The sequence below is a fragment of the Penicillium longicatenatum genome (assembly GCF_028827895.1).
Source record: "Penicillium longicatenatum strain IBT 33135 chromosome Unknown contig_4_segment0_segment0, whole genome shotgun sequence".
Classification (NCBI taxonomy): Eukaryota; Fungi; Ascomycota; class Eurotiomycetes; order Eurotiales; family Aspergillaceae; genus Penicillium; species Penicillium longicatenatum.
In genome coordinates, this window is record NW_026643122.1 from 2,185,053 (window position 1) to 2,207,172 (window position 22,120).

General features: G+C 50.0%; 9 protein-coding genes across 9 annotated transcripts; 4 read left to right on the forward strand and 5 right to left on the reverse strand.

Annotated features, from left to right (window-relative positions):
* Positions 1 to 1,314: 1,314 nt before the first annotated feature.
* Positions 1,315 to 4,071, reverse strand: N7484_007647 (1-phosphatidylinositol-4-phosphate 5-kinase; the record flags this gene model as incomplete). Its single annotated transcript, XM_057118034.1, has 3 exons — positions 1,315 to 1,836; positions 1,895 to 2,855; positions 2,915 to 4,071. The coding sequence occupies 3 exons, from the start codon at positions 4,069 to 4,071 to the stop codon at positions 1,315 to 1,317; spliced, it is 2,640 nt and encodes an 879-aa protein (XP_056971069.1).
* Positions 4,072 to 5,675: 1,604 nt separating this feature from the next.
* Positions 5,676 to 6,916, reverse strand: N7484_007648 (histone H1/H5 family protein; the record flags this gene model as incomplete). Its single annotated transcript, XM_057118035.1, has 7 exons — positions 5,676 to 5,795; positions 5,846 to 6,016; positions 6,068 to 6,174; positions 6,318 to 6,448; positions 6,554 to 6,576; positions 6,729 to 6,754; positions 6,850 to 6,916. 7 exons carry the CDS (start codon positions 6,914 to 6,916, stop codon positions 5,676 to 5,678), a joined length of 645 nt encoding a protein of 214 aa, XP_056971070.1.
* A 2,359-nt stretch (positions 6,917 to 9,275) lies between these two features.
* fen1 (multifunctional nuclease RAD27) lies at positions 9,276 to 10,698 on the reverse strand (the record flags this gene model as incomplete). The annotated part of the gene is made up of 5 exons (XM_057118036.1): positions 9,276 to 9,797; positions 9,855 to 10,416; positions 10,470 to 10,474; positions 10,549 to 10,634; positions 10,686 to 10,698. The coding sequence occupies 5 exons, from the start codon at positions 10,696 to 10,698 to the stop codon at positions 9,276 to 9,278; spliced, it is 1,188 nt and encodes a 395-aa protein (XP_056971071.1).
* Positions 10,699 to 11,027: 329 nt separating this feature from the next.
* Positions 11,028 to 13,416, forward strand: N7484_007650 (uncharacterized protein; the record flags this gene model as incomplete). The annotated part of the gene is made up of 4 exons (XM_057118037.1): positions 11,028 to 11,290; positions 11,370 to 12,213; positions 12,267 to 12,543; positions 12,602 to 13,416. 4 exons carry the CDS (start codon positions 11,028 to 11,030, stop codon positions 13,414 to 13,416), a joined length of 2,199 nt encoding a protein of 732 aa, XP_056971072.1.
* Positions 13,417 to 13,902: 486 nt separating this feature from the next.
* Positions 13,903 to 15,353, forward strand: N7484_007651 (acyl-CoA dehydrogenase; the record flags this gene model as incomplete). The annotated part of the gene is made up of 4 exons (XM_057118038.1): positions 13,903 to 14,101; positions 14,166 to 15,081; positions 15,138 to 15,247; positions 15,307 to 15,353. 4 exons carry the CDS (start codon positions 13,903 to 13,905, stop codon positions 15,351 to 15,353), a joined length of 1,272 nt encoding a protein of 423 aa, XP_056971073.1.
* Positions 15,354 to 15,947: 594 nt separating this feature from the next.
* N7484_007652 (putative ubiquitin conjugating enzyme (UbcD)) lies at positions 15,948 to 16,807 on the forward strand (the record flags this gene model as incomplete). The annotated part of the gene is made up of 5 exons (XM_057118039.1): positions 15,948 to 15,991; positions 16,043 to 16,088; positions 16,259 to 16,288; positions 16,429 to 16,612; positions 16,668 to 16,807. 5 exons carry the CDS (start codon positions 15,948 to 15,950, stop codon positions 16,805 to 16,807), a joined length of 444 nt encoding a protein of 147 aa, XP_056971074.1.
* Positions 16,808 to 18,637: 1,830 nt separating this feature from the next.
* On the forward strand, positions 18,638 to 19,717 carry N7484_007653 (D-mandelate dehydrogenase-like dehydrogenase; the record flags this gene model as incomplete). Its single annotated transcript, XM_057118040.1, has 2 exons — positions 18,638 to 19,159; positions 19,217 to 19,717. 2 exons carry the CDS (start codon positions 18,638 to 18,640, stop codon positions 19,715 to 19,717), a joined length of 1,023 nt encoding a protein of 340 aa, XP_056971075.1.
* Positions 19,718 to 20,009: 292 nt separating this feature from the next.
* Positions 20,010 to 20,834, reverse strand: N7484_007654 (uncharacterized protein; the record flags this gene model as incomplete). Its single annotated transcript, XM_057118041.1, has 2 exons — positions 20,010 to 20,657; positions 20,712 to 20,834. The coding sequence occupies 2 exons, from the start codon at positions 20,832 to 20,834 to the stop codon at positions 20,010 to 20,012; spliced, it is 771 nt and encodes a 256-aa protein (XP_056971076.1).
* A 239-nt stretch (positions 20,835 to 21,073) lies between these two features.
* On the reverse strand, positions 21,074 to 21,817 carry N7484_007655 (uncharacterized protein; the record flags this gene model as incomplete). The annotated part of the gene is made up of 1 exon (XM_057118042.1): positions 21,074 to 21,817. The coding sequence occupies one exon, from the start codon at positions 21,815 to 21,817 to the stop codon at positions 21,074 to 21,076; it is 744 nt and encodes a 247-aa protein (XP_056971077.1).
* Positions 21,818 to 22,120: the final 303 nt, after the last annotated feature.

The following is a 22,120-nucleotide window of genomic DNA, read 5'->3' on the forward strand; positions in this document are numbered from 1 at the left end:
TTGACAGAAGAATGAGATATCTGTTACTGCTGGGTTGAGATTTACTAGTTAGGGACACGTCATGTTCTGCAACTGACTGTTTTTAGATCAGTACCAGAACACGATTATATGTACAACCTCTGTAACTCTCATTCCTTTAGTATCATTACATTCGAACCCAAAAGGGCTAACTAAATACACATCAGCCGGATCGGGGTTAAAGGATCATGTGATTAGGATCTAAAATAATCTTCTCTGTGTTTTCAGCAACGAAGGCGAAAGCGGTCGCTATTGTATAAAATCGCGTAGTACAAAGGAACACGTCCTGATTCATGATTCTATGGTTTATTAACTTGAACGGCTAAGGTTCAACAAGGAAAAGGGAGGTGAAACACGAAAAAATCCCCCAGAGACACAAAAAGAATAGAGAAATCAGTCTTTCCCACGCTGACGCTCTGCTAGTCTGGATCTTGGAAACAAATAGAATAGAGACGACGCGGTCAAGATCATTTAAGACAAATGGTATAGTGATTGGTACAGGGTATGGGTGTAGCGCAGAAAAAAAAAAGACCGAGGCAAAACAAATATGGGCCAAAAAACAGATAGGAAATGTAAGTTGAACTTGTGAGGAATTGGAGTCCGCTAATGAGGTGCGGATTGATGATCCAATCCTGTAGTCGCTTTCTTGCCATACACTCTTTCTTTCCCATGTCGGCAGTTGATAGAGCGTGTCAGTGATGGTGTTTTGGTAGATAGACAAAGCCAAAAGAAGGAGGGTTGTTGGGTTGGAATTGTGATGCAAGGACGTTGTGGAGCACAATAGACGAAGATGAAAAAGGAAATCATTGGTGACCACTGTTTTAAGATCATCAAAGATTGGCAGAGAGAACGTGGAAAGGTAGTCGGATCAGTCAATCAGCGAAAGGAGGTCATGCGGTAGTACACTGTAGAGCATAGTGTAAACTGCAAGTAGATGCAAATTCTTGCAGACAAAAAGAGAGTTGGTTCGAACACAATGGCGGTTTCCTCAGGGAGAACGCAGAGAGGTTGGAAATGGCGGAGGCGAGACAGGGACACTCGACAACCAAAAGACAAATATACACACATCACTCGTGAACATCAGGAGTTTCTAGCAAAAAAAAATATGGCAGGTGGTGCGACAAATCCAAAGACAAAAAGGGAGAGCTCCTCTCCAGGACCCCATCAGAGTCGGCGTTGAAGAAGCAAATGGTCTATCGAGCAGTAAGGGGAATATCTCGCTGAACAAAACAAGATCAAGGACGGAAAGAGATGGGATGATCAATGCGAGAACCCAGGCACAAAGTTGACAACAATCTACCGCCGGTCTGGACTGGCAATCGGTCTTTCTCTTCGGTCAACTTCCTTTCCTTTGCTAGGGGGCACTGGGGGCCCATCCAGCGGAGCGGGAGGAAGTTCCTTGTCAGTTGCAGGACGACCATGTCGACTGTGTGAGCTGTGGCCACCCACGCTGCTAGCCTCACCTGCCTCATCCACAATAGGAAGTGTCGAGGTTGGTCCGGGACCCGCAGCATCTGCAGGGTCCCACACAGTGGCCAAGGTTCGAGGATGTGTAACAGATACATCCTTCGACGCCTCCTTCTCGGCTACCTGCATGGTTCGCTCCACAGAAGATGAGCGCGATTGCCTATTCTCTCCTGATTGGCGAGTCGAGACTTGCGATTCTCGTCGGCGCTCCGCCTCTTCTTTGGACATAGTGATTCCCTTGACGAAATTAATGAAACGATCCCCGTATCCCTCTGGCGGAATCGGGGAGATCTGAGTCCGGTCATGGGACAGTCCCTTGAAGAAGTTTTCGAACTTCTTGACGGTTCCGTACTGCGTGAGAACGTTAGTCGGCTGGTCAATTATGCAGTGGGTGTGGTTAGCGACTTACATGAGTCAGACAGTCAATGATACCCAAATAATAGATTTCTTCACCGGGCTGCCCATTTTCATGAGTAGCTCGGAAGCCTCCATCATCGGCATAGAAGACGTGGTATTTTCGCTCGTCCAGGATTTCATCCGGCATTTTCGCAGCCGCCTTATCCAAGGGCACAGGCCGCTCGCGTTTGATCAGCATGCGAAGCTCCCGGGCTTTGCGCTCATTCTCCAGTTTGGAGGGTGTTCGCATCAGCATATTTGGACTGGAATCCTCCTCACGATCACCACCAGGCTGGAAGACTTGTAGGGTTTTGTCCCGCAACTTCTCTTCGTTGCCTCGTTCAGCGTCATGGATTCCTACCAGCAAAGAATAATCCATGATTTTCAGCCTTTTGAGCAATTCCACATCCCGTTTCAGCTGCTCGATGAAGAAATCTCGCTTCGTGGGTCCACATTGTAGGTAGCGATTTCTTCGAACCCAGTTCAAGTCCTTCATCGTCGCACGCGGATTCCGCTCAAGGTCTGATTCCTGTAGATCTCGGCCAATCGTTGAGCCCTTCAGATCAAATGTTTGGTGGATATCTCGGTGGGGAGGAAACAAGTTGTTCATCACCACAAAATGGATCTTACGACCGTATGCCATCTTGACACGGTGCAAACCATAGAACTGCGAAATCAAAGTATTGGGGTTCTTTTCCACATGTCGGTAGTACTCTGGCAGTATCTTGCGGAGGAGCTTATGTTCGGCGTGATGGATGGTTTTGATGATGTACTTGTAATCGCGCGAGAAGTAGAAGAAACTCCCGCTTTTACCCGGCGATCCCAATTCGGACAGGATATATTTGCTGGTGAGGGACATCAGATAGTCAGCAGGATCAAGGCGAAACTTGGCTCGCAGTCTTCGGAAGACCCAGGGGGCGTAGTCTTTAAATTTGAAGTCGTATTTGGCCGACGGAATCAATTCGTTTCCGGTTCTGTTGCACGGTCAGTAAAGTTCTCCATGGATCACCAGATAAAACTCAAAAAAACATACATATCAAAGGAGAACTTGTGCTTGGCGTCAAAGTCCGCCGGAGTAAGTTCCCGGTCCATCTTTGCGTTGATGCGCGACACCGTGAAACGAATTCCAGTTAACATGTTGTACGCCGTAACGTAGTTGACGTGATTCTGGTCGACCTTGGTGCCCACAATGACTCGTTCGTCGTCATCGTCTTCGCGCCGCCGCCTCGAGGCACGCTTTTGTTTGATTGCTTCCGCCCACCGGGCGGCATCCTCGTCTTGCGGCGTCTCGTCGAAAGGCGGATCTGATTGTGACTTGGTGGCTCGGCGAATCAGGCCGAGTGATGTGCGTCGATTTCCGCCTACTGTAGGGGACAATCGACCACTACTGAAGGCAGTATCGTCATTCTGATCTCGGCTATTCCGACGAATACTCGGGGTGCGCGGAACCTGGAGCGAGTGCCGGTGTCGCATGCTGGACTGTTGCGATTCTTGTACAGAGGCGGTGTCAATCATGGACGGTACAGGTACGGGAGGGGAGGAGTAACGGTGACTAGGTCGCGGGCCCGGGGTCAACCGATCCGGGTCAGGGGAGAGACGCCCTGAGTCTTCGGCGGGGATCTGTAATAATGAGGTCGAGGGGCTGGTCGCCCGATCTGAAATGGAAGGTTCGTCGGCGGAGGGACGTGGAATGTCGCCATTGACCATTGGTTTCCCCTGGACTGAGTAACGGTGGCCGTTGGCAGCTGTGCCATTGACCGGTTGACTCGACATCGACGCTGTCATGGAGCCTGCTCCAGGTCCAGCGTCCGATGACTTCCGGTCCAGCATAGCAGATGGCCGGCCAGCATCCCGGGGGTCTCTGGCGGACCCGTTGCCTAGCGAATGCATGCTGCCGTCCTTGGAGTGCGGCATCTCGCGTGTATAGGAACTGACGCTCGATCGGCCATTCAGGGAGTAGGCACTGCCGTTCTTCAGGTTCGTGAGCAATTGCCGATCATTCTGGTGGGTATCGTGGGTCGCGTCGCCCGTGGGTGGGTGAGGCCAGTTGGTCCATAAGAAGGTGTTGCCTACGGAGGATTTGTCGTGGGACTTGCGAGGCGAATCAAACGAAAGAGGATGGGTGGCCGTTGCTGTGGCCGTTGTTGTTGCCGTTGCCGATGGGTATGAGTCGTTGGACAAGGACGGCATGATTTTTTGGGTGATCCTATTTTTCTCGGTCTTTCACAGAGAAACGGGGTGACGTGAGGTCTGCGTGGACCGGCAACCCGAGGTGACGGCAATGACCCTTATTGGTGGAGGGGCAGGAAAGTTGAGAACCGGACCTTGTTCCAGCGGATAAGAACGAGAGGAAGGGGAGGGGAGTAGGAAGAGGAGTTGAAGCCGGAGAAAGAGAGGACGGGGTCGGGGTCAGGATTAGGATTAGGATTTGTCGACTCCTCACGTTTGCCCGCAGGAGAAATTTTCAACCGATGAACATAATTCCCCGAGTGGGAAAGGAAGAGGAATGGAGATTGGGGATAGTGTTTGGGGGAGAAAAGACTAAAGGGACTTGCGTGTCGTAGTGAATGTATCCACTATTCAGCTGCACAAGAGTGCTAGATCAGGGAACACCCGAAATCCCGAGTATAAATCGCAATATGCAAACTGCGATACTTTCCCTCGTTCGCTTCCAAGTGCAAACCCTGGAAAGACACTACATATCATGGCCAACTCTCGTCTGCAAGGAGACCAGAGCGTGACGTATATCGTACACCGTATCTGAGGATCTTTGCCTCAAAGGTTCTTTACGCTTACTACTCTACAGCTCTCCAGTAAACCTCAGTTGCGTGGGGGCGGGATTGTCCCTGACCCAACCCGACATACACATAGGGTCTCATGGAGGGAAATTAGCTTAGGGGATGTGCCGCAGGGTTTTTGGATCTTTTCCCCCTGAATACTCATTCCACGTCCAAAAATAGCCCGCTCCACTGGATGAAGTCATATCGATGATGCCTGATTCTGCCACACCTTGACTCCTTAACGCCTTGTCAACTTAACTCAAACCAAAACTACGGTCCGTTCCGACAATACAAGACTAGTTCCTAGACAAGAAATTGGCTATCACTTTACTTAGACCAGAGACACAGGATATGAGGGGCTTTAGGAGGACTCTCAAACTTGTAAACATGGGACGGAGCTCCCTGAATTGCGTATGTACTTGGCATCTCTTCACGTGGCGCATGAACAATAGTCCCTTTGTTCTAATTTCCGGCAATTTGTGGCGCAGTGTTAACTGGGTTATCGTCAACATTCCCGCAGCAACGCCCCGTTTCAATCTCCAGGGCTGCGGGGTCCTGAAACCACATGGATATCGAGCTCGTAACTGATGAACTCTACCACAATTTGACTACACTGTCAAGAATATGTGCCTACAACTTATAATGTTCCTACAAACAGACCCACTTCGGATCAAGCAAAGCAGACTCCAATTCCACGAACGTCGTGAGATCCGATATGGACGAACAGATAAACAAAACAATTTCCCCATTGAGAACCCACCACAAGACGCCATCCCTTCGACGTAGAAGCAGAAGAAAAAAAAGAATGAAAAAAAAAGGAAAGACCAAGCCATCATAACGAAGATATCCCAGAACCAAGCACAAAGGAAACCCATTCCGAACCGCCAAATCAATGGGTCGAGGGAAAGAAATTACATGGGAAGAGAAAAACAAAAACAAACCCTGATGACCCTCCCGGGAAGAGCGCACGTGAAATGGGAGGGCATCGTTGGGTCAAAAGAGACCAAACGTCCTCTATTTCTTGGTCGCACGCTTCTTAGCGGGAGCCTTGGTTGGCGGCGGCGCAGTGGTCTTCGTGACCCGGCCGGACTTTGTCTTGCCGAGAACCTTGGGCTGCTCAACAATTGCGGGGGCCTGGGTGTGGTTAGCTTACGGCGATATGAGATGAAATGGACAGAACATACGGCAGTGGAGGGGGTCTTGGTCTTGCGGGCCTTTCCAGAGTTGGCCTTGGGCTTAGCAGCAGCCTTCTTGACGGCAGGCTTCTTAGCAGTGGTCTTGGTGCCCTTCGCAGCAGTAGCGGCCTTCTTGGGAGCGGCCTTCTTGGTAGCAGCGGCCTTGGGGGCGGCAGCCTTCTAGATGCAGAGTGAGTACGACGATATCAAGGACAAGAGTGCTTGACTAACCTTGGGAGCAGCCTTGGTAGCCTTAGCGACCTTAGCAGCGGGCTTCGCGGCGGGCTTAGCAGCAGGCTTAGCCTCCTTCTTGGCCAGCTTTAGAGGTCCGGAGGGGCCTGTCGCGCGACGCGTCAGTCATAACAAGAACAAAATTACATCAAGATCGATTTCGAATACATGCTATCAAGCATGATCTGGGGAACAGGATTATCCTATGGTAAGGAATACGAATGCGCACGAAAGCGCAAACAAGACTTACCCTTAGGCTGAGTGAACTCGCCCTTCTCGACACCAGACTTGATAGCCTTGTTGAACTGGGCATCAAAGGCACTCTGGGAAGCGAAGGTGATCTTGTTGTTTGCCGACACATACTTCTTGATGGCCTGGCGGCTAAAATGAGGGGATATCCTGTTAGTTGACTGGTTGCGAAAGCTCGAGGGAAAAGACGCGACCAGGGAGTCTTGGTCGCGCCGGTGGGAAAACGCAAATACATACCTGGAACCATTGCGCTCTTTGAGCTATATTCCGGTAGTCCAGTCAGTAATGCACAGGGTGATATAAAAAGAATTCCACTTTCAAGTGGTGGTTGGCCATGCCCAATGGCTGGGCGTGTCACGGTCGGGCGCGCGACCCGCCATCACAACATGGGATAACACGGTGATCTACTCACGTTCACAATAGCATCCTTGATCATATCTATATGGATAGAATCAGCATATGTTGGCGACACAGAAGATATCAACAACAATTTTACGCGATGTTGTGGTGGTTTAAGATCAGACAAAACATACCACGGTAGGAGGTGTGAGCAGCAGGAGCAGCCTTCTTGGCTGTGGCAGTGGCTTTCTTGGGAGGCATGGTGAAGTGAAGTTGATGGAAGATGTTAGAGTAGGAAGAGATGAAAGACTTGAAAAGACCTGAATATCGGACGCGTCGAGGAAAGTAAAGTTGGGAGCAGAAATAGAAAAGCAGCGGAAGGGGTGGGAAAGGCCGGCGGGGCATCCGTGATTTATAGGCGGCCGGTGTTGACACAAGATCAACCCCCCCCCCAAATTGCTAGCCCTTTTTCCTTTTTTTTTTCTTCCTTTCTTTATATCGGATTTAGAAGTCAAGTACTGTTATTCTCTCATTTGATCTATAATTGATGAGATGTCTTTTACTCGCTTGCTCTCTATGAGTTGATGAGACTGGACTCTCTGGGACGGTCACGCGTCTATGTTCATCTACTACTAACTTTGTGCGCATTCCCCCAGATGGCGGGATCCATTCTCAGCCCTGGGGCGAGACCTGGGAAACTACTCGAGATCGTGCATGAAGTCCAGCAAACACGATCTGAAGAAATCGTGCGCCTGCACCTTTTGCACTCAGTTCCTGTCCAGTGGATACAATACATCTTCCTCTGTGGGACATGGAATTAACATCGATTTTTCTAGACATTCCACCGCGGGCGGAGAGATCACCCTCTCTTCTTGCTGTTTTAGAAAGAACAAACTGGGGTATGGAATTTGATCATCGCCCTGGCCTGCGCGTTTCTGGAACCTAGAACCTAGAAAGAAGACTCCTCTGAAAACGGCGTGATTCAAAGCATAGAACACGTTCCACCTGAGATATCTATATGCAGCGCGATATACTTCATTATGCAGCGGATACTTAATCATACTCTTAAGCTTCGTCTCCTTGCTTGCACGGTGTTAAGGGACCTGCAGCGTCACGAGGTGTGTTGTCATGCAGCGCCCCGCTCAAGTCTGGATGTGCTGTGGCGTTGGTCCATGGTACAGTTTGGTCTGGGACTCGATGATTCCTTGACTTGGGTTCTGCGCTGTCCGTTGCAGTGCTCTGTTTGCTTTTTCGTTTCGCGCTTTCCAAGGTTTGGAAACCCTAACTTGGGCCCTTGTTATACTGTAACCCCATCTCAACTCTCCGTCCATCCGGACTAGTACCTTATCGCAGCTGAGGATTTTGTTATTTGAAATGTAAATGAGATACATATATATAGTTCTATCTCTAATTCCACTTGCCATATTTCTGCCCTCGAAAAGACTTCTGCAGGTCCATAGGAAATTTGACAAAGCTAGAGAATGGCCGTTAGAGGGTTGATCAGTTCCGGTTGCCCCAAATATATACCGTGCAGACTCACGAACGCGTTAGCCCCTGATAATGACAATCAACACCCGTGGGCAGCCAATCAAAAACTACCATGGAGTGATTTTCATCGATACTGCTTAGGTACCCACTGATCGCTACTGATGCGCCCACCCATCCCGAGGTCTGTGTGCATCCGACGGATTCGGTGGGATGGGCATCAACCCAGGCTATGACTCTACTGACCACCTAACCTACAATACGAAATCACCATTCCGACATATGATATAGAAAATAAGACAGGTCAAATAGGCAGATGCCGAATAATATCTACGCTATTTTTACATGAGCAGAGCCGGGGGTTCCATCGACCAGGGTGGGGGATCAAGAAGTTGGTCCGATTCGATGTTGCGGCATCGAATCAAGGCACTCCCCACACACCATCTTGATCCTATGTTCTCTTGACCATTGTGTGGAAAATAAAACATGATGATGAGTTTGAATCACTGGGTCGATTATTCCATGGCTTTCTTTTTTCTCATTGCAACATTACTGGTGGAGATCACTTGTTTCTTCATCTGCGAATTTGTCTCATCTGGCTTATCCCGTGACGATCTATACAACTGCACCAGAATTGGACTCCACCTATTGCGCAACTAACGAGCCTCGCACAAATATCTGGCTGTGTAGTATATCTATAGCGGTACATTTATTCATAATTAAGGTGATTTGTAGTAATTCGCTCTGCGTGGAAGCGAGGATCAGGCAAAAAGCGAGAATATCCGGGTCCCTTGCTTCACCGATATTTTCTGATCCTAGGCCTATACAGCCAAGTAGGCCTTGAATACCCCTTACAATCAACAAAACAACATGAGATTAAGCTTGATATCATAAAAATTGGTTCTTTTTTGGGGGTATGATATGCTAGTTCATGTCATGGCCGAGGCCAAGTCAACGATGTCACCCCGTTGAGATCAGAAAATGCGAGAACCCCGCACGCAACAAAAAAAGCCATGCAACGCCAGCGCCAAGGTCGTAGAAGATCGAGTCAATGAATGGTCATCTGTGACAGAAATGACATGAAAGAGAAAAAAAAAAAAAACAAGACTGAGCTATAGGCCGTGATTTCGTTCGGCTAGCCTGCACCACGCGGCTTGGCCTTCGCGTCTTTCTTCGCCTTGGCGTCGTCCTTTTTCTGCTTCTTCTGTTTCTGGAGTTTCTCATCGTGCTTCCGCTTGAGACTAGCCTTTTCGTCTTCAGTGCGTGCCTTTGGTTTGAAGAATCCCTCTAGACGAGACTGCTGTGCGCTCTTCAGGTTCTTTGTCAGTCGTGCTGCACCATTACGCACACGGTCCTCGTTGAATCCCTTGTCGGTGACCAAGAAGTCAACCAGCCCGTCCACGTTCGGAGCATCCCACTTGAAATCACAATCGGGGTGGTCTGCATCGCGCACATCCGGAGAGATAAACAGGTCACGCGCATCTTGGTATGGCCAAACCTCTGGGACCACAAATTTCTTCTTTGGGTCCTTCTCCATGAACTCGAGTACTTTTTCCAGGCTACCATGCTCACGGATAAGCGCGAGAGCAGTCGAAGGTCCAACCTTGGGAATGGGCTCGAGGTAGTCGCAGCCCAGCAGAATGCAAAGATCGATGAACTATATCATCACTGAATAAGCCGCAATCCAATACACGTCACATAGAATAAAACTTACTTGATTGCGATCCATCTGAAGACCCTCCAGTGCTCGGTCCAAGTGAATCTCTTGGATGGGTTCCTTCCTTTGCTCGCTGAACGTCAAGTGTCTCAACAGAATGGGCGACTCAAAGCACAAAGTATCCATATCCTCCGATGCAGCCGCGTAGACCTTGCCCGCCCGCGCGAGAGTTGCGCATTGAGCTTCAGCTTCAGTGGGCGCATCGATGTAGGGGATACCCATCAGTTTCAGAAGCTGCTTACACTCTGCATTGTGCTCGCGTGTAACTCGCACTCCGCGTCGCGCAAACTTCTCAACGTCTTCCGCGGTACCGGTCTCTTTGGCTTCCTCATGAGCTTCGTGAGCTTCGGCCTTTCGCGCACCACGCTTTGCCAACTCGCCGGACTTCAGCTTGGGTGGAGCACCGTCGAAGACGTATAGAGGCTTGATGCCGTTGTCGACCATCCGCAGGGTTCGGTAAAACATGCCCATCAAGTGTGATGTTGTCTCACCAGTCTCATTCATAAGCTGCTGTCCTTCTGAACGCACGGCGATGAGGAAACTGTAGATGCTCATAGATCTGCAAAAGTGTTAGTGGAGGTAACTCTTCGAGGACCGAGGTCAATGACGCACGCATCCTGAAGAAGACGAAGTAATTAGTCGCTGAATACTGGAGAGTAGAATGCAAAAAGGGTATGAGTATCTGACATACAATTGCGACCTTGCGGCCAAAGTGATTTTTGATCTCGCCCGTCTTGATTGCATCGGGGGCATTTTCGGAGATCACCTGGTATAGGTCTATCATATTGGTCAGCGCATGTCAAGTATGAATAGACTTGGCTCACTGACGTTTAATACCCATTTTGATGAGTAGAGATGATACTCAGAAATATCAAATAGTGGACACGGATCGCTTCTCAGGATAGAAGGTTTGGAGACTTCCAAGAGAAAACGGAAAAAGACGCGTTTAGTGGTGAACGCGACTACGCATCATAATTTAACCAAATCAGGACTAGCGTGAAATGATGCACAGTCATGTGATTTCAGCGACATAGTGCCACGTGACCGGTGATTCGGGATTCTAGACCCACTAATGCCTCAGGCGACAACTCCAAACGGTCGAGAATCCCCGACCCCGCTCTCCTCTTCCCCGGGGTCGCCCATGCGGAGAGGTTGAGTCAACATCACAGCATGAAGCGGAATCACATCCAGTTTGAGACCAATGGTGATGCTTCGTCCGCTTCTCCGCAAGGTGGATTCACCCCGGAGGATCATTCGCGGCAAGCACATGTCCCGAAGATCTCGAGGCGGATCCGTGCATGTACAGAATGTAAGCGGCACAAGGTTCGCTGCGACATGAAGACAGGTGAGTCGGATTGTTCGCGATGTCGTCGCATGGGACTGGAATGTGTTGTCAACAAAAGCCTGCAGACATTGCTGGAGGACGAGGCGGAGTAAGTCTGCGCTGTTATTATTTTCTCCTTTTGCGCCGGATCCAGCAAAGTGAAATGCTAACATGCTGTCGGAACTTAGATGGAAAAATGTGATTGAGCTGGCAATGACGGACCTGCTTAGGAAGGCTCAACTCCCAGAACTATCATACTACCAAGCCGGTGGTAGATCGACCGAGACGCCCTCGAAGAAAAGTCGCCGAAAAGAGTCGACCGTGTCGGTGGATGAGCTTGGGCATACGATAGGACACCATGGAAGGAATGTCTCAATGGAAAATACTGCTGGTCCAAGCACAGGGTCGAGCTCTTCAAATTATGCTTTCTCGCAACACCAGCCACAATACTCTATGGATCGGGAAGAAACATCTGCCACTTCGTTGATCACAGCCCCGATGGGGAGTCTCTATGAGGTGACACAGCTGAGCGAGAATCGTGAGGGCTCGCCCGGGGACAACTATGCACCTGATCAGGTGCTGGCAGCCGATTTCATCTCTCGCGGCGTCGTGGATCTTCGGGAAGCGGAGGAATTGTTCTACCATTTCGACCAGGTCCTTAACCGTTACCTTTGGGATGGAGCTTTGCTAGCACATAAAGATTTGACGGCCGCAAGGAAGGCTTCATCCATGCTATCTGCAGCTATTCTAGCTGTGACGGCGCTTCACTTACCGTCTAAGGAACGTACATTTGACACCTGCTATACTGAGTTTGCCAAATTAGCATCGGAGTCGATGCTAGGGCATCATCACACCCTGGACGATATTCGTGCCCTATGTATCGGGGCGTTTTGGCTGGCAGATGTTAGCTGGAAACTATCTGGTTATGCGGTACGGATTGCCACGGAGCGCAACTTGCATCAATTCTATCGCAAGGCCACCCAAGGATCTCCAGAGCACAAGGAACAGGCTCGTCTATGGTATCTCTTATATGTACGCTATACTGTGGCACTTGAATCTCAAATTGAGAAGCTAACGAATGATAGACGCTCGAGCATCATTTCTCTATCGCATATGGTCGACCACCAATCATCCACGAGGATGCCAGTATTACCCAACATAACACCTTTACACAATCTGCATCTGTATCACAAGGTGACCTTCGACTTCACAGCCAAGTTGACCTGTTTATTATTCTCACTCGTATCTATTTTGCATTTGGCCCCGACGTTGATCTCGAAGTACCCGAAAGTGAATTCCCCAAGATCGATCAGTTTGACACAGACTTGGGCGACTGGAAGTCAGCATGGCTGCCTCGTCTTGGTAAGCATAGTTAGTGTACCCTGTGCCTCCCAGGTATTTTTGCTAACAAATTCCGTAGCTGGGAGTCGACATGTTGGTGCATATCCTTATAAAGCTGTCTATATGCACTACCATTTCTCTCGGTTGCAGTTAAACTCTGTTGCTTTACGCACCTACCATTCTTCGACCTCTTCAAAAGCCATGTCACCGGAGCGCAGGAAGCGCGCCAATATTGCTATTGAGTCAGCTATTGCTACCCTCAAGGTTGTCCTAGACGAGCGGGACATCCAACTGGCTTTGGTTGGTGTTCCGCTATATCTCCACAGCATGATCACCTTTGCTGCTGTGTTTCTGTTGAAGATAGCTGCCAAGGTGTGCTCTAATGGCACCAACCCGGGAGGACAGGGCCAAAATAGTTCAATTGCCTCAGCCGGCTTGCTCGTCGACATCGGATATGTGCGGGACCTGGTCGGGCGTATAGTTGAGATGATGGTATCTTGCAGCCAGAGGGCCAGCGAGCGTCATCTGAGCCACCACATTGCGCGTGGCCTACGGAAGATGCTTACTGGACTGGAAGAGTGGGAGAAACGTAATTGTGGCCAGAAGTTTCTGGGACCGAATCCGCAGGAGACATCACTTTTCAAGCCCGTTATCATCCCCGGCGCCCAAATTTTGGGTGAACGCGATACCATACTGAACCACCCCCCGCCGCTGCTTGGGGTGGCGCCCTTGTCTGCTGAGCGGAGTAACGGATTTGAGCCAGTCACAGGCAAGTCCGAATCTGGTTTGTCTGAAGGGTCAATAGATCCCATGATGGCAGATCTCTGGGGATTTGACGAAGACTACTTCCCCACCGGAGTCTTTGATTTCCTCCAAAGCCAGATGCCAGCGTAATGGACCTACTCGGCTTGTTCAACTACCTTATTCTTGTATATAATAATTCCCCGGCCGATGAACATAGCCACTAAAACAATTAGAAAGCACAATCGGATACCCAGATACAACATAGCGGGTATACCTACCCCATGGGCATTAGATTCCAATGTCGGATCCGGGCCCGAGTCCGCGCTTCCGAATCGAAACGACCGAATAACACCGAGTCGGCACAAGTGTGGCTCGGAGGAGCCGTCGAATCGTAAACTGTAATTAATTAGTAACACTGCCTAAATTTGTGTTGGATGATCTTCACAAAACTGCCTAACATCATCACTGTGTTCCCATACTCGGTGATTTGTGGCCCACTAATTGCCGAGGTTCGCCGTCACTAGTGCATATTTGATGGAAGCTCCCCCGCGTTTCTGTCTTGATATCATACCTCCTCAACCCGCCACTTCGTCAATTCGTTTCTTTGTTTGAGAGTTCATTTTCCACTTGCATAAAATGATGAATCGCTCGCTTCTACGTGCGGCTGCGCGCTCGCTACAGGCTGGACCCGTCGCTAGCCGGCGCTATGCATCATCCGCCGTGTTCAACTGGGAGGATCCCCTTGCCGCAGCGGAGCTGTTCACACCAGAGGAGCTGGCAATTCAGGAAACAGCAAGACAGTACTGTCAGGATAAATTACAGCCACGAATTCTCGGTTGGTCTATTCCAAAATCCTAACTCACCTCGTATAGCATGATCTAACATTTATCTTCCCGCAGAGGCCTACCGCAACGAGGACTATGATCGTCGGATCCTCGAGGAGATGGGTGAGCTCGGCCTGCTTGGCGCCTCAATCGAGGGCTACGGCTGTGCCGGTGTCAGCACGGTCGCCTCCGGTCTGATCACCAAGGAAGTGGAGCGAGTTGACAGTGGATATCGGTCGGGCATGTCAGTGCAGAGCTCTCTGGCCATGACAGGTATCGCTGAGTTTGGTACAGAGGAAATGAAAGAGCGACTGCTGCCCGGGCTGGCCTCGGGCAAGGTTTCTGGCTGCTTTGGGCTGACAGAGCCCAATCACGGCTCCGACCCCGGGTCCATGGAGACCGTTGCGCGCGAGCATCCTACTCAGAAGGGCGTGTACCTCTTGACTGGAAGCAAGACCTGGATCACCAACTCGCCAATTGCGGACCTGGCGCTTGTGTGGGCTAAGCTCGAGTCCACGGGCAAGATCCGTGGATTTGTTGTTGAACGATCCAAGTGCCCGCCCGGTACTTATGAGACTCCCGCTCTCAAGAATAAGACTGCGCTGCGCGCATCCATCACGGGTATGATTCACATGGATGACTGCCCCGTTGGGGTGGAGAACATGTTGCCTGAGGTTGAGGGTCTTAAGGGCCCGTTTACATGCTTGAACAGTGCGCGCCTGGGCATCGCTTTTGGCAGCATGGGTGCCCTGGAGGACTGTCTTACCCGTGCCCGTGAATACAGTCTCGAGCGCAAGCAGTTCAAGGGTAACCCTCTGGCCAAATACCAGCTTGTTCAGAAGAAGCTGGCTGATGCGGCGACGGACGCTGCTTACGGCACGCTGGCGGCTGTGCAGGTGGCTCGCCTCAAGGACGCCGGCAAGTGCACTCCAGAGATGATCTCGATGGTCAAGCGTCAGAACTGTGATCGTGCGCTGCAAAACTCCCGAATGTATGCTTCTTCTTCCTTTCTGCTCCCGCGCCTGAGTCTATACTAACCCGCTACAGTTTGCAAGAAGTGTTTGGTGGCAATGCTACCAGTGATGAGTACCATATTGGGCGTCACGTAGCCAACCTGTTTGTGGTGCAAACATACGAGGGTCAGAGTGATATTCATGGTAAGTGCCCAATCCTTTTGACATGCTTTGGGCCGAGACTAATTGCTTTTTGTCAACAGCTTTGATTCTGGGTCGGGCTATCACGGGCAAGCAGGCCTTTGTTTAAAAGATTGTATAGATAAGAATGTATATTTTCCAAGTGATTGAAAGAGGATTCGAGTACGAAACAATACATGAACCTAAGGCCGAGTGATTGTTGTAGTCATATAAACATCTCCAGGGCACCTTCCTTATCGGGACAACAGTGGGCGCCTCACCCGCACGTGACATCATCGAGGGGCAGTTTTCATTACCAAGGTATTGTATTCCCGGATACTGAGGATCGAAGGAACCATCGAGATGACCGATGAGATCTTATACAACGATTATGAAGGATCCTATCGAAAGTGAAGGCAATATTAACAATCGCCCCCTTGCCACGTGAATACGATACAATGACAGAACGTCTCAAACTTGTCCTACGAGGGTCCTCGCAACCCGATCAAAATTACCCGACATATTCTCGATGTGTCATATCGTGGCGTGTATTGGTAATACCGAGCCAAGCCCACCCGCACCACTTTTCCCCTCTTTTATTCTTTCTCATTCTTATTCTTCTCTTCCACACAAAGACGTAACCGTACGTGGAACAGGTCCGCCCCCCTCATTTTCTTCCCGCTGACCTTGATAGCTCTCTCCCCATCACTCTTCAATCGTCAAAATGGCTCTCAAGCGCATTAACAAGGAACTCACTGATCTCGGACGGTAAGTCCTGTGAGCGAGATCTGTCGAGATTGACGACTAACGTTATCACAGGGATCCCCCCTCCTCTTGCTCCGCCGGTCCCCACGGAGATGATCTGGTATGGTCCTTTTTTTTCCCCTCGCTCGTTCGCGTTTCACGCTTCGTCACCGCCGTCCCGAATCACCCCTAAAGTCTTATCGTGTGGCGGGGCTGCAAGTGACTTGTCGATCATTTCGAAGACGTTGGAATATAATGGATAACTGACAGCTGCCTTTTCTCGCACTATAGTTCCACTGGCAAGCAACTATCATGGGTCCTGTAAGTTGGAAACTTCTTGAACGATTTGGCGTGTAAACCACCATGGTCGGAGGGGAAACGGCTGAGGCTGAATGCCCCTCCTTACCGCCGGGGGAACATACTCGATCTCCAAACGCAGATGCTAATACGTTCCTCACTAGGGTGACTCGCCTTACTCTGGAGGTGTCTTCTTCCTCAACATCCAGTTCCCTACCGACTACCCGTTCAAGCCTCCCAAGGTCAACTTCACCACCCGCATCTACCACCCCAACATCAACTCGAACGGCAGCATTTGTCTCGACATCCTGCGTGACCAATGGAGCCCTGCTCTGACAATCTCGAAAGGTTTGACACGCCATATACCGCGTTAGGGGAATACACTGTGCTAATTCATACTCAGTGCTGCTTTCGATCTGCTCGATGCTTACAGACCCCAACCCTGACGACCCGCTTGTGCCTGAGATCGCCCATGTCTACAAGACGGACCGCCCGCGGTACGAGGCGACAGCCCGCGAATGGACTCGCAAGTACGCTATTTGATCGGCATTTTCTCAACCAATCTGCCCAATACCAATGACCCCCTTTTCCATCCCGCACGACCCCTCAGTCTAATCCCCATCGCCTCTGCATCATCCTCTCTTGTCTCCGTTAGATTCAGATCCGCGAAGCCTGGCGTACCGTGGTCGTAGAAACTTGCTGTGTTTCGTTTCTTGCAGACTTCTGTTTTTTAGGTCTATTTTTCATCTTTCTTTTCTTGCTAAACCATGTTTGGTGTCGTTTGTGTGTGTGTTAGTTTCTGGGACATCATGCCCAACGATCCTTATGACCAATTCTCATGCATTCATGGCATTTTGTTCTCCAAGGGGGATCTTCCTTTTTCCAGGACTGTTTCTTTCTCTTGCGAGATGACCAAAAATTTCCCCCAAAAAGGGAAGCTGAAAATCTTGTCTTGGCTGTATACCGAGATCAGGGGGCCTCTCGAAGGCTGTCCCTTGTGGAAAATTGTTGATTGAGACGTGCACACGCTTGGAGTGGACTCGAATCGAATCGGAACAGGAAGTCGATATGGAGGTGATGGGATCGGGCCGTGGTTGCGTGTACGGGAAAGGGGACTTTACGAGGTTTATTTCTTTTCTTGTCATCAGATAGCACAATCCAGGCAGGCCCGTCGTCTTGAAAATTGTTTTTGCCGTAGGGTAGTGTAGAGAAGCCTTCAACCATCAACAATGGGACCCGTAATCCCGCCATATCATTCATTAACGCCTGTCATGCTGGTTCAAGGATCAGTAGGGAGATCTGAGCACGCAAAAGGTCTCTGCGGAGCTATAATCATCTTCAATATCCAAAGGCCGCTGTTTCTTGTTCGCGATGGAATGGACAGGAGTGGTAAGTCGTCCGTCAACATCAATCACATTATCTGGAATACCTAGACGGCCCAGGATAAAGAATGCAACGCAGTCTAGATCATATGCCAGGCGAAAGCATCGTTAGAGATCTTTTATGTCATTCTCTCTGCACGAGTTCGATGGTCTTCGGTGCTGCGGTAGCCAAGTTCCACGGTGTCTAATAGCCGTGCCCGAGATCTTCCTGAACTGATCCATCCAGCTGTGAAACTTAAACAGGCAGATAGAAAAGTTTCACCAGAGGCTTGCTCCATTGTATGGTCGATGCTGGACACTGGCAATACAAGAGATAGGTACCGCCGACGAGGACCGGTCTATTTGCTTGCAGTGGTTGTTTGGAATTTGAGCATCACGTTATGTGCATACTCGACTCAGTCCACGATTCAGATAGGCCAAAAGATGACGGAAGAATATGGGTCTTCATCTTGCGCGGCTTGCAGTGAAAACAGGCTGGTGGAGGTCTGATGGGCTTTCTGGTGCACTCATGCTGCTTCTTGTTCATGACGTGGTGCGGGGGCGGGGGGAACGCCGGCGCTCTTATCAATTTATCTTGACGAGGATATGATCTTCACGGTTAAACCATTAGATAAGATTGAAGATCTTGTTCCATTGGAGGGTGCTTCTCAGGCTGTTATGACCAAACATGGTACCTCTTTTAGCAGTTCAACCCTGTCTCTGTATCACTAAGCAAGTCTCATCTCTAAGATCTACTTAGCATAGAACCAAGAGTAAAACGATAGATGATCTTCCGATACAGATAAGAACACTGGAAATGTCAATCCGTCGCATGCTCCGCGCTTAGAGTAACAGGTATACCCCTCATACCAAACTCGGGAGAACAGTTCTCCAAAATGGCAACTCATTCCGCTTCAATACAGAGGCTCCCAGTGCCCAGCGCTCAGTGCTCTTCTCACGTTTCCCCCCAATCTGCGCTCGCTCTAAAAAATCAGTTTACCGAATTATATACATGACCATGAAACCAAGAGTCGTGGCCCTAGGCCACCCCCAGTATACAGGGGCCGACTACATCGCCGAATTCCAAAAAGAATTCAACTTCTCCGTATTGAGTGCTACCAACCGCGCCGAGACGCAACAGATGTTACCGGAAGACATCGCCGCCAACGGGCCTATAGACGCCTTCTTGATTCGCATGGGTACCCCGCCCTACGAACCTTTCGACCAGGACCTCCTCCGAGCGCTTGTCCCCGACTGCAAAATCATTGTATCAGCGAGCGCGGGATACAACGAATTCGATGTGCAATGGATGGCCGACGAGGGAATCTGGTTCTGCAACACCGTGAATGCAGTGGCTGAGGCTACGGCGGACATGGCCTTGTTTTTGATTTTGGCTGTGTTGAGAAATACCACCAATGCAGAGAAAAGTGCTCGAAATGGGACCTGGAGAACGCCGCATGGGGGTGATCTTGTTCCTGCGCGAGATCCGGCGGGGTTAATCTTGGGGATTGTGGGATTGGGGGCGATTGGGAAGGTGAGAGGACTTTCACTTTAAAGGGAAGCAACCAGGCATTAACACATTCCCTTAAAGCATATCGCCAGAAAGGCCGCTTGCTTCAACATGAAGATCGTTTATCATAATAGAAACCAGTTGTCTGCGGATGAGGAGGCTCAATATGGGGCTACATACTGCAATACCTTGCATGATTTGCTGGCTGCGAGTGACGTTGTCTCACTGAGCTGTCCGCTCAATGCAAACACCACGAATCTGATCAGCGACGCCGAGTTTACGGCCATGAAGGATGGCGTCTTCTTGGTCAACACTGCCCGAGGTGCGGTTATTGACGAGAAGGCATTGATCGCTGCCCTGGAGAGCGGCAAGGTGGCACGCGCCGGGCTGGATGTCTTTGTCAATGAACCATCGCCGAATCCATGGTTTCTACAGAGCGACCAGGTGGTTCTTCAACCGCATCTCGGTGGCTTGACGGATTTTGCCTTTCAAAAGGCGGAACGGGAGTGCTTTGAGAATATTCGGGCCTTTTTCACTACAGGACAGGCACACTCACCTGTGATGGAGATAAGTCGAGCTTGAGAGAAGTGACATAATGTTGATAATCTGCAAGCCTATTATCTTGGCCTATCAAATCCAATGAGACAGATACTGTAGAGACAACGTTGCAAACATGATCTAATGGTTCAAATCACTTCGAGACAACTTTACTTTGATAATGGAAGTGCAATTCACTAAATTCTGGTGTCAGATGCATGTTTACATGAGATCAAAGCTCGCTCCTTTCACCCAAAGCCCGAGCCTGATCTATGACTGCCATCCGAGCCCGGATACCGCGTCCGTACTATCTAGATCTCTGTAGTATTCACCAACTCTACTGTCTCTTCGCGTTGGTGAAGCGTAGAGCCAGGGCCGGACCCTTAAGACACCGAGTAAGCATATCAACCATCCAATCCAAATTCTTCCTGATCAGCATCTCTTCAATCTCCATCCAGGAGGTGGATGAGAACCATGACTCGGGCACATAATCAGCAATTGTGCGACACTTGGCCGCAACAATACACTCTGCCCCGTTGATGAGTTCTTTGAACGCGCGAGATTGAGATCTGGCACCGATCCCGGGCACCTGAGTACATTCCGTCTTCCAGTTAGTGAATGTGTCTGTCAGGATATGAGTGAGCTCGGTTGCATATTGGGTCGGAAGCAGAAAAGCTCCGCGCTTCATTGGCTTGTCGATAAGAAGGCATCCGATAGCAACGGCGAATGCCAATCGGCTGGAACTGGTGGGGTCCCTGGTGAGAAGGCGGAGGAGGTTGAATTTGCGATTGCCGTATTTTCGAGAGATGTAGCTTCGTACACGATACTTGGTGGTTTGAGATGCGAAGTTGAGACCTCCGATCTGGTGAAGAGGTGTGACGATGTCTCCGTCTGGTCCACAGATCTCGTTTCGGCTGAATGTGAAGAGAAGGTCCATTATTTGACACCAGATTTTGGCTGGAAGTGACTCCAGAGGGGAGTTGGCCTGTTGGGTTGAATTGGTTAGAACGTGGCTATCGAGGCACGTAGGCGTACATACCCGGGTTGGATAATTGGCCTTCTTGGATGGATTGATCTTCAATCGTGGTGCTTTCGCTTGGACGGACTGGCTAGCGAATTGTTTGGCCCGAGGCTTCACTTTAGGTGGTCGTCGTCTTGCCATAATGGGAATGGGGTGGCCTGCAGTGGTGTTTGTGTTTGTGTTGCGAAGCATGAAAATGACGCGTTGGGTATATGAACAAGTCAGGGCACAGGAATGGTTTCATTATCAAATACGTTGCGAGCAAAAATAGACCGGGCGAGTGAATGGGAATTGTGCAAACCTCATGTTCCAGCCCAATCCTTATATAAACGGTGTCGGCCATTTACCTTGGAGAGGCGTCCAAAGTGACACAACCACAACTACTTGCTCACCCAACGCCCGTGATGAACCACCACCCGTTTCCCATCAACATAATCTCCCTTGGGAGCAAGTCTTCTTTGTAATCTCTGAGACTGCATAAGCGTCTCCTTGTATGTGATAGCCGCGATCATCTTCTGCATCTTTTGACGAATCATCTCCCGGTGGATTTCCCGCCACGTCAAGGTGTCAAACCATGCAGGATCCAAGTAAAAAGCCACCATCTGACATTTGACCACCAGGACCAGCTCCACCCAGGCCGGGGAGTACTCCACGACTTTGCGAGACATGGGCTCCAGCGAGTAATCCCATGGACCAGTTGGCGGCGTGGAACAAGGATTCTGCGTCTCAGCTTTCCGTGCCCGAGAGAACAGGAGCGCTTTCATCATGGTCTCGATCAGCTCGGTGGCAATGTGGTTAGGGAGTGTGGGATGATCTGCTGGAGACGAGGGCTTCAACAGAGTCCCAATCGCAATGGAGAAGGGGAGAACACTATCCCCAAAGGCACGGTCGGCTAGATAATGGGCGAAGGACTTCACGCCAGGGATCAGTGGCTTGAAGGGTTTCCGGGCAAAGTAGCTCCATACGGCATGTTGGAGGGTTTTCGATGCTGAAGTGAGACCGGCGATTCCGTGGAGGTTGATGAGTTCTCCACCGAGACCGTTGAGTTCTATTGAGGCCGATAGAATGACATGATCTAAAATCATATCCCAGAGCTCCCTAGGGAGAGACTCCAATGGGGACATGGCTACAATTGCATTTTTTTTTAGTGGGATTTACGGAAGCGAACTGAACAAAGTACGTACTGGGAATTATAAGCGGAGGCCAAAGTTGACAATCATAAGATCGAAGACAGAGAACATGATTGGAAAATTAAAACGAAAAGAGAAAGTCCAGAGGCTGAAAGAGAGCGTTTAGGTCCGAGTCCAGACTAAATCATCCCAATCCCTGTCGATAGTGATTGTGACAAGCTGAGAGGCGCAAGCGGGGCATGTCCAATCATCGACCTCCGCCCTCTCCCTTTTCTCTCTTTTTTTTTTTTTTTTTTT